Here is an 11,282-nt window from a genome sequence, read left to right as displayed (position 1 = left end):
GTCTTGGGTTTTTCTGCAAAGCTATACCTAAGAGTCTTGAGTTTGACTGCAACGCCTGACCTAAGAGTAATATTTATAATATTAATAATAACATTAAACTTGCATGACCCAAGTTTAAGTGAGTCTAGCTGCAACACCGGACCCAAGAATATTGGATGTGGGTCTGGCTATAAGGTCGTGTCATAAAAGTATAATAATTAAATAAATTAATTAAAAAGAAAAAAACAAATAAAAAAAACCAACATGAAGAAAAAAACTAATGAAGAAAAATAAAAAAAAAATATTTGAATTAATTGGATTAACCCTTCAAACCAGGTTAACCCGTAAAACCTGGATTCGCATCATGAAAGTTTGATAACTAAATAGAAAAAAAAATTAACGGGTTTACCCAGAATTAACTGGGTTAACCCATCAAACCAAGTTAACCCGTCAAGCCCTGGATATGTGTCATGAAAGTCTGATAATTAAATAAATAAAAAATTAACATTAACAAACTAAACTAAACGAAAAAAATTAATTAAAAAGAAAAAAAATCCGGGTTAACTCGTCAAATCATGTTAACCCATCAAATCCGAAATCCGTATCATGAAAATTTAATAACTAAATAAAAAAAATTAATATTAACAAACTAAATCAAACAAAAAAACTTTTCTTTAAAAAAATCAGGAAAAAAAAACGACAGTTCTATAATATAATATAATATAATAATAATAATAATATATTAGATTAATAAGTGAAAGGCGTGGGGAAGCTACAGTACTTTCCCCACGCCTTTTAGAGTATTATTTAATTTTATAATATGACTGTTTTTTGTGTACATTAATAACCTGTTTGGCTGTGCGTTTCAAGCCCTGGATTTGTACTTTTTTGATCGTTTTGATGTGCTGATGTTAAAAATGATTTTTAAAAAATAAAAAAACATCATTGGCATGTATTTCAGTACAAAAAGCTATTTGAAAAGCAACCGCTACCACACTGTCAAACAAGCTCTAAATTTCCAAATTTTCCTGGCTTGGAAATTTGAGCTCAAACTTGAGATCTTGGCTACCTTAGTTATAAGAATCTGGTCCTCCATTGTTGACTGTTGGGACCTCAATTTCAATCCGAGGGAGCAAATGGCTAGGTTGAATGCACCAACCCGCCCTGATTTATTGATTTTTTTTATGCCAAGTAAATTTGATATTGATTTTTTTTTTATTTAATCTAAACCCATTCATTGTTACCAAGAATATCTATCAATTAATTGAAAAAAAAGTTATTTTAATGAATTTAAAATGAAAATTTAAAAGTATATATCATCATTTAAGGTTTTTTTTTTCTTGTCTTTGAAATCCTAGCAAAAGAGAGAGTATCTACCTTTTTAACACTACTTTTATAAATTAATTAACGATTCTTTGGAATTTTTTACTTCGATTTGATTTACAGTAAAAAAAAAAAAATAGTATTACAGTTGGAAATATAAGCAATATAACACTCGATCCAATAACTATCATTTTTTATTTTATTAGAGAATTTGTTTTGAGACAGTTAAGAATATTTTTTAATATTCTTCTAAAACATATAGATAGAAATATATTCTCTGTCTCTATTATTTAAGTCTTTTCTCTATTCAAAAATAGTAATCAAATATATATTACCTTAACTATAAATATATTTACATGTATTTTTCTGTTTCTATATATAGGTTTGCTCCCTGAATTTACAAAGGAGAATATCTTTTTGAAATTTGAATGAAATCTCATCCTCAATCTTGCCTTTGGATAATCTGTATTTGAGACTTTGAATAAGAATATTACTAATAATTAGTTGTTAAAATAATTTTGTTTTCTCAATATAATGATCATACTAAATATTATTTCCTAATTTGACTATCCAAAAATCCGGTGCATTAAATATATAATAAACCTCATAAATCCAATCTGTGGAAATCTTGCGATGAATTAGCATTATTCATTCGAAAAAATAATTCTAGATAAATATTATTGTGAGATGGATAGCATTTCAGTTTTAAAATTTTTTAAATATTAATTGATTTTATCCGCATGAACATCTTTTCCTTGTAGTTGTTTCTTCATCTGAGAGTTATACCAAATTTTATTACTTTATCTATTTTTAAATTGTATTCATATTTTTTTATCCAATTACATTTAATTTTAAAAAATAATATAATAAAAATAAATGAGTTGACATAATATTTAATATTTTTTAATTCATGTGAGAAGTCTAATAATTGTTTATATATATATATATATCCTTTCGAGAAGAAGGTAAATAAACCAAGAAGGTAAAAAAAATATTTGTAATTTCCTTTTCCTTTATTTTCTATAAGAAATACTGTTGTGTCGATGTGATTAACAAAAACAGCAAGATATGTTGTTCCGGAGTTTAAGAAAATTTGTCACTTTCCATGATTTCTTAAGTTTTAATTTTGTATTAAATATTAAAAAAGCTTATTCCTTTGAATATATTAAAATAATATAAAATAAAATCCCTTACGCCCTCAATTACAGAAGAAAAATTACTTAAATGACACGGGCAGCCACCAATATCCAACTCCCACATACTCCTTTTTTACCAAGTGAAGGCTCTCCATGGATGATGACCAATAAAGAACGTGGCATGATAAAAGCATTGATTTGAACGTATTAAATAAACATATTAAATAAACAACAACAACAATTAATTAATTAACAATATTTTAGTTGACTCATTGAATAATATTCATTTCAATAGTATTTTTTTAATTTTATATTTTATTTATTGAAGAATTAACTTCATAGTTTATTATGATTTGTTTTTTATGAAATTATCTCTATATCATGACTCGAGATTGTAGCTAATCCAATTGACTCGAGTTTTTTTTGTTTTTTTAATTGATATTTTTTTAATGTTATCCTTTAACGTTGAATTGATATTTCATGATTTATTTTGATTTGATTTTTATAATATTATCTTAATCTAATGACTTGAGTCATGTGTTTTGCGGGTTAACCCGGGTAGATTCAGATCATTTTATTATGTCCTATTTTTCAATTGATTTTTTTTTTCATTTTCATCAGTCAGTGATGAGTTTATTGGAAAATTTTGTTTCATAATTTATTTTGATTTTTTTCTATGAGGTTTATCACAGTCTTATGACCTTAGTTACGAGTTTGGCAAGTTAACCAAGATTGAATCGGGCTATTTTTCTGTTTATTTTCTATGAAGTTATCTCGATCTCATGACTCGATTTACAGATTTGGCAGGTTAACATAGGTTAATTTTTTAATTAATTTTTTTTTCAATTCCTTTCTTCAACACTGGGTTAATTGAGCATTAAAATTTATAATTTGTTTTGATTTGCTTTATATGAGGTTATCATGGTCTCATGATCTGAATTATGAATTTGACAGGTTAATTCGGATTGACCCAGATCGATTCAATATGTTGTTGTTTCAATATTTTTATATAAAAAAATATTGTCTTGAATTTTTATGAGTCAAAATTATATTTTAACTTATCGTCTGAGTTGTCTCTGGACCCATCAAATCGAGTCAACCTCTGCATGGTTTGAGGTTTCTTGTACTAGAAAAACATTAGCAATGCCTAAATTTTTTTTTTATATGTTCAAAAGAATTTTGATCGAATCCGCAGAGTAGCATGGATTAACAATCTAGTAATTATAAAACTTTGAACCTACTTAGATTTAATATTTTAAAATTTAACTTCAATCTAATAAGTTAACCTCAGAACAAACTAATTAAAATATGTTGAATTTTTCAAAGATTTTACAAAATAATATTATTTTTATTTATTATAAAATAAATAAAAAAATTAATCTAATTTCACTTGAGTCGGCCACGTAATTTGTGACCTCATACTTGCCCCAAATCAACTTTGATGTAGGATTTAAAAACTATGCTAATATCATGTTTTATTTTAAATTATTTTAATATTAATTTGTCCAAACTCGGATAATTTTTAGTTAATTAACTAGTAATACAATTGTTAATTGATCAGTGGCGGCTCAATTGCTTCAATCAAATCGAGCTGAAAACCAAACCGGACAAAAAATAATGAATTCATTTATTTATTTGAAAAATCAAACCACGTAATTTTAACCTTTTAGAGATAGAGATCCAATAACGTTTGACATCTTATTCACATTTTATACCTTGTGGTAAAAAGCTAACATGGCAACGACACCTTCCTAGAGTCAAGACATCAAGCTGTTTTTGGACATAAATACAAGAGCAACCATCATTCAGACCACCCACTTCAGATCTCCACTTGCAAGACACAAGAACCAGAGACAAAATCTCCCGTCTTAGCCTCAGTTTTCTTGCTGAAACGAATCATTACTTGCTCTCTTGTTTTGTTTGATCTTTTTCAGTAATGGAGAACTTGATGGGCTTGCTTAGAATTCATGTGATTAGAGGGGTCAACCTTGCTGTAAGAGATGTCTGTAGCAGTGACCCTTATGTTGTGGTCAAGATGGGCAAACAGGTATTACATATATTCTCTTGGACTGGTTCTTGTGTATCTTTGCTCATTTCTTGCATCATTTTGACTTCTGAATTCTGTTCTGTTGGGTTTTCTTGTTTTTTGATTGGTTTTTATGTTTGGTTGCTCTGATATTTGACGTTATGAGTTACTTGGGAGTAGCTGTACAAAGGGTTTTACCACTTTCTGTGGCGCTGGTGTTGATCATAGGTTTATTGAGTTATTAAGGTTAATTGGTATTTAAGACTCATGAACTGATCCTGTTGCTGTTGCGCTTGGATGACTGCTCTTGTTGTTATTATCATCTCTATTCAAATTCAAGGGGATCCGGGAAAAAGAATTTTCTTTTCCCGAATCCTAAAACTCAACCAGCAATGAACTTAAAAGTATTCTTGTCGTTGACTCTGGTTTTTGAGTCCTGTTTTTACCCTTCGAAGTTCCAGCTGATCTGTTGTTAACCTCGTCACTCTTATCAATTTCATAGATGAAGATCAGCAAGTTGACTTTTAAAATGAAAAGTTCTTGCACTATGCAGTCTAATGTTTCAAGAAGTTCAAGGTTGTACACCATAATCTTTTCAGATTTGTTAGAAATTCTTGATTTTCTATATTATGGTCAAGTTGCAGAGCCTTTTCCCAATTGAGATTTCCCCTCACTAAAAGTTTCTCTTGTTATTTAATTACTCATTTCCTTCAAGAAAAAAAGGCCGGTTTCAATAATTAAATTATGTTTCATCATCAAAATAGAAAGATAATTATAAACAAACAAAATGTATGGCTGCGTCTTTTTCGTTCTCAGTACTAGTTGTTAAAAAAAAATGGAAATAAAATATTTATGTTGGTCTCTTATAATTTGCAGTGGTTAGATTTTTGTCCTGTGCTTGTGGAACCTTGCTATAACACCAAGAATCTTGGATTTTTCTTCTTTTTTTCCCCTGAATTGATGTTTATAATACATTTTCTCTTGCAGAAACTGAAGACTCGCGTTATAAAGCAGAATATCAATCCTGAGTGGAACGATGATTTGACTCTTTCTATTGTGGATCCAAAACTTCCAGTCTTGATTGTGAGTATACTTGTTTTTTCGCTCGATACAATACGCTTGACTATATTGATAGGAAATGATGACACCTAGTTGGAAAGGAAGCAGTTGTAGCAAAGATGGAAGGACTGAAAGTTTGAAGTGGCTTTTCGGTGTGTTTGGCACTTAAAGAACTCAGGTGTCGTGGTTTAGCAGGCATCGAATATGCTTAGCTTTGACATTAAGATTGTAAATAAAATAGAATCATGAAGGTAACAGCATGAAGTTTCAAAAACATTTGACCACAAATCATTAAATTAAAGAGAATTTAGACAATAAATTCTTGTCGCAACAGTAACGCGCATTTAGAGCCGACATGCTTCAAGTTTCACTTGTTTTTCCTTGCCGTATCCTTCTGTGTTTTGACACAATAACTTATAGGTTACTTACTGTAGATGGATTGATTTAACAAGACAGAATTCCCTTTCTTGTTGCATTTGAGTGCAAAAGGTATTTAATTTGCCATCAGCATGCAACGGATTAGCAGTATGAAATGCATTACATTACTCTAAAAAGGGCAGATTTTGCAAGCTTTTGGTTGCCATGCGCTGTTGATTGATTTTTTTGTGATGAAATGCTTCTTTTGGTGCAACTGCAGAGAGTGTATGACAAAGACACATTCAGCTTAGATGATAAGATGGGAGATGCAGAATTTGACATCAGTCAATTCATAGAAGTCGTAAAGATGCGATTGGATAACCTCCCTAGTGGAACCATAATAAGAAAAATTCAACCAAGCAGGGAAAATTGCCTAGCTGAAGAGAGCTGCATTGTCTGGGCTACTGGCAAATTGGTTCAGAACCTGTTTCTTAGACTGAAGCATGTGGAGACTGGTGAAGTTGAACTCCAGCTAGAGTGGATTGATATCCCTGGTTCAAGGGGATTGTAGATTGCGCCTTCTGTGTTCTTAAGGTCTGCAATAATAGTGTACAGTTAGAACTCAGAACGGTCCGCCGGTCAGCCGTGGACAAGTTTGTTTGTGATGTTTATTGCTATGCGTGGAGATCAAATATGTAACTTGAATTTGAAGTGAGATTTTGCTATTTATATGTTTTGTATTTCCTAATCTGTTGCTATAAAAACTCCGCCGGAGACGGCTTCTTGTGCCATTGTGAGTTTTTCTAGCAAAACAAGGAAAATAAGGAATTTTTCTGGGCAGTGAACATTCTTGAATGGCTCCTGTTGTCGTATAATGCATAGTTATTAAACTCCGTAAACCTGATTTGGCTTGGCAGGTTGACCCAGAAACTTGTGACATGACATGAAATTCTAATTTATATAAATTTCTAATCTAGTTCATGTGTAAGAGCGTTCTCCATTAATCTTGGGTGGCTCGCCTTATCCGTTCCCTGTCCTTAGTTATACATATTTAAAAAGAGGGATTAGAAGCTCCTTCCTCTGGTGCGGTTTATGAAATGCTTTCTACAATCAAACCTTCAATGTTTGGAGCTCCTTCGGTATTTAGATATTCAGACGAGGTCTAAAATTCAAAAATAACACTATGGGTTACAAAATTTCAAAGTTATTAAACATTTCTCGACTTTGGCCGTAGGTTAGACTAGTTAATCATCCATATTATTATAAAAAACTTTCAGTAAATATTGATGAATATTGCAATAAAAGAAAAATTAAAATGAATACCAGATTTAACATGGTTCAACTATTCTCCTACATCTACGTGAATAAGGAGTTTTTTATTTTTTATTATATCGAAATAGAATTATATAATATGTATTTATAATAAATCTTAAATAAATTTTAATTATCCTAGAAGTATTAATAACTCTTTCTAATGCCCTTGTAGAAATGTTTCACCCGCACCTACTAACCTATTAATCATCTCTGATACCCACCACATTGATATCTACTTATAAGCCATAAACTAAACACATATAAATTTGTTTTATTTTTTAAATAACCAAAATGACGTGATTTATACTACACACGAATTTATTTTAAAGACAAACTTAATAACTTAGCAGATCCACTGAGAAAACTTACCATTGGATGTCACTGAGGCCACTGTAGTTTCCAACTGGGCCATTGTTGTTCATAGCATTGATTTAATGATCCGTCCTTTAGTTGGATTTCTACAAAACCTCACCATCAATCACATACCAAAGAATTGATGTTGCTATGGAATATTCCTGTTCCTTATCTATGTAAGAAGAAAATTTATTTCTTTTAAGTTCTCCATAAATCTTTTTTCTTAGTGAGTATTCCATAAATCTGAGGAGTAGAAGAGTGTTTTGTTTTGATGGAGGATTTCCTTTCTTTTATTCAAAGGTTAAGTGATAAAATGTATCGAGTGGTTTTGTTGGTCATGCTTACCCGACTGATTTTTATTAAATTATAGAAAAAATAAAAAATAAAAAATAATCGGTGTGGATATATCTGTTTATCCATATGTACACTTTTTTTTTGAAAAAAAAAGGGATGAATTAGGAACTGAAGATGACAAGTATGTCCTCACCAGTTTTCTTGTTGTGCTGAAAGAGTCAGGGATATCTGCTAACAAAACAATGTGGTGTTGCTCTACAGCACAGAAGATGACCAGTACTGTATATTATTTGCGAAGTCCTTCACTGTAAACTTTATGAAAGAAGTAGAAATTGCTTTAACCTTATCACACAAAATAAAAATAAAATTGTGAAATAACATTCTAGCAGAAAAGGGTTTAAAACGCGGCACCTCTGATCCTTCTGCTCTTGATTTCTTCACCTCCCTGCAAGACTGACATTTCACATGGGGAATCTGCAGTTTTACCTGGAAGTAGAAATATTGACATCTGCAGATTTACATTTCCCTTGTTTTTTTTTTTTTTTTGTACCGAAAGAAACTCGATGTGTTGTTTCATGATCAACTTTTCAGTGTTATGCTGAGAAACAAGCACTTGGAGAAGTAAGCCAGGAGCTGATGGACACTAAGCTGTTTGGGAGATTAGCGGACATATAGTGCTGAAGAGAAGGGAGGGTTTTTGAGGATGCCTCAGAAACATAAGCATGGAGACTTCTTTCTGAGGTTTCTCTACCAAGAAGGAGATTCCAAGAAGTGAAGGCTAATATATTGGAAGCAGCAGGTTTTCAGGAGGCAGCAGAGAGGGAAATAACAGAAATCATGAGGGAGAATCCATCTATGAGCAACCTTACCTCAAGATTGTATTGGCATTCATTGAAGGTTATTCATGGTTATTTATTAAAAACAAATACATTTTCTTCGTTACCTTGCAGCATCTGGTCCTTTTTTATGTGATTTGTGTTAGGGGTGAGAAAAAAACCGAAAAACCGATTAAACCGAAAAAAATAATCGAAAAAACCGAACCGAAAAAAAAACCGACTAAACCGATTAAAATTTTGAAAAAACCGGCCGGTTTGGTTCGGTTTCGGTTTTATAAGCAGAAAACTGAAAAAACTGAACCGAACCGAACCGAAAAAAAACCGAGCCAAACCGAGAAAACCGAGCCAAAACCGCCAAAACCAAGCCAAGCCGGTTTGAACCGGTTTTTTCCCTAAAAAAACCGAACCGAACCGAAACCGGTCGGTTTGACCCGGTTTCGGTTTGGTTTCGGTTTTTTTTTAAAAAAAAAAATCGATTTAGTTTTTTTTTTTTGATAAAAACCAAACCGAACCAAAAATAATCACCTCTAATTTGTGTTGCAGCGGTAGGTGAGAGCAGCTGTGTGTTAGCTGAAGAACGACTGCTGCAGAGAGATTAATCTGATTGTAACCCTTGCACTAGTTTTATCTAAGCTAAAATAAGGGGATTGCCATCTGTTGTAGTACACATGTATTTTGCAATGGTGCACCTATTTTAAGGGTTATCTACACGGGTCGACCCAACCAAGATGGATCTAGATAATTTATAAAGCAGGGTCAAAACTAATATAACAATAAATTTTTTTTTCTAATTTACTATACATGAATTGTAAACACAGAAAAATTACATGATTTAGTTTTGTCCAAATAACCTACTACAAAGTTACAAACATAGAAAGATCTTTGTACGGGGTAGAAGTCTAAGAGAAATATCAAATTGAATCAAAATTATGAAATTAATTTTATTTTTATAATGCATCCACTATTTTAATTTTGTTGGTTTTTATACTAGTTAAATATAAACGTGCAAAGTTTATAAGAAACATTAGTTAAAACGAAGCGTTATTTATGTTTTGCATTTTTTTTTAAATAAAGTGAAGTATAAAAAATTAATAATAAAAAAAGATTCTTACATATTTATTTTAATTGTGTTTGTCGTTCTTTCAATAATTAGAAATCATCGATTAGCATATCTATTGTGAATCTTTCAACAATTTCTTTTTTTATGTAGATAACCAAATAATTTGTAAGAAAATCATCTTCCATTTGATTGTGAAATCTTGTTTAAACAATCTTTATTGCCTAAAAAGCTTGTTCAATAGTTTGTTGAAACAAGAATAGTCAAAATAAGTCAAATCAATCTGTCAACTCGTGTGTAAATTGTTAATTTTCCCATTTTCTACCAATCCTTGGCATAGATCAACAATCGATGACAAGTTCTTTAATTCTAGATGATTGGGTTCGTCAAGCTCATAATATTGTAGCTGGAATCTCAAATGAATTTTTTTATTTATTGCAAACGACCTACTTAGGTAGCTCCTTTACTTGTTTCAATATTACTAATAGCAACTCAAATTTCAATTTTAGCTCGTTTGAAAAGCTTGCAATTCATCATTGCACTTGCAAGAAATACTAACAATGTTAACGATAAAAATCAAATTCTAAAAGAAAGTATATGCATCATATATTTCTTTAGCTACAACAATAAAAGCAAACTGTAATTGATGGTTAAGCAATGTACATAATATGAATAAGAGCAATATTTAGTGAATAAAGCTTGCAAACCATCTCATTCTCCATGCATATTACCAGCATTGTCATACACTTGACCTTTAATATTTTGAATATCAAGATTATAATGAGAGAAAATAGAGAAAATATCTTCCTTAAAAGTTAAAGCAGTTGTATTTTTGACGTGCACTAAATCAAAAAAATACTCTTGTATAATTCCACTTTTATTAACAAACTTAACAATAAAGGTCATTCAGTCTCTTTTGGATTCATCTTGGTTTTATCAACACTTAAGCAAAGTTTTGTATAACCAATCTCACAATGAATTGAAAACTGAACATTTCTAAAAAAACAAAATTTCTTTTTCAATTTGATGTGATGTATATTTAGTATTTTATGGAGCATTACACAAAACAAGAGCACCTACTTGTTAATTTATGATACTAAAAATTATACCATTTTAATTAAATTACCTTGGTTTTTTTATTCTAGTCGTTCGTCATGTTCTCTAAAAGCACATGCTTAAAATCTGAGCGAACAAATAAAAATCTATTAAAGCTTTAATACGTAAACAATTTTCTAGGATTTCTTGAGAAATTTGTCTCTCAACGACTTTCTTAATATCACATGATTGATTTTTCAAATTCTTCAAGAACTTGACAACAAATCTATGAGTTAAATTTAGATCTTTTTTCATATGAGTCAAAGAAACACATCATTCATCATCATTAACTTTATTCCAACAATTAAATCATTTAACAATAAATGTGTCTGGTCTTGTTTTCCAGCTGGTTTACTTGTAAATAGATGAAAAAAAATAAAATGTAATATTTTTCTTTAAATATTCAAGCGAGGAAAAACTTTGGAACCAATAAGATTAAAATCAACGAGGAT

General features: G+C 30.6%; 1 protein-coding gene across 1 annotated transcript; it reads left to right on the top strand.

Moving 5' to 3' along the window:
• Nucleotides 1-4,151: 4,151 nt before the first annotated feature.
• LOC7493547 (protein C2-DOMAIN ABA-RELATED 4) lies at nt 4,152-6,735 on the top strand. The gene is made up of 3 exons (XM_002305163.3): nt 4,152-4,485; nt 5,452-5,547; nt 6,161-6,735. The coding sequence occupies exons 1-3, from the start codon at nt 4,375-4,377 to the stop codon at nt 6,449-6,451; spliced, it is 498 nt and encodes a 165-aa protein (XP_002305199.1). The 5' UTR covers nt 4,152-4,374; the 3' UTR covers nt 6,452-6,735.
• Nucleotides 6,736-11,282: the final 4,547 nt, after the last annotated feature.

Source organism: Populus trichocarpa, chromosome 4, assembly GCF_000002775.5.
Source record: "Populus trichocarpa isolate Nisqually-1 chromosome 4, P.trichocarpa_v4.1, whole genome shotgun sequence".
NCBI lineage: Eukaryota > Viridiplantae > Streptophyta > Magnoliopsida > Malpighiales > Salicaceae > Populus > Populus trichocarpa.
Note: the sequence above shows the minus strand (reverse complement) of the source record. Positions and strands in the feature narration are given on the sequence as shown.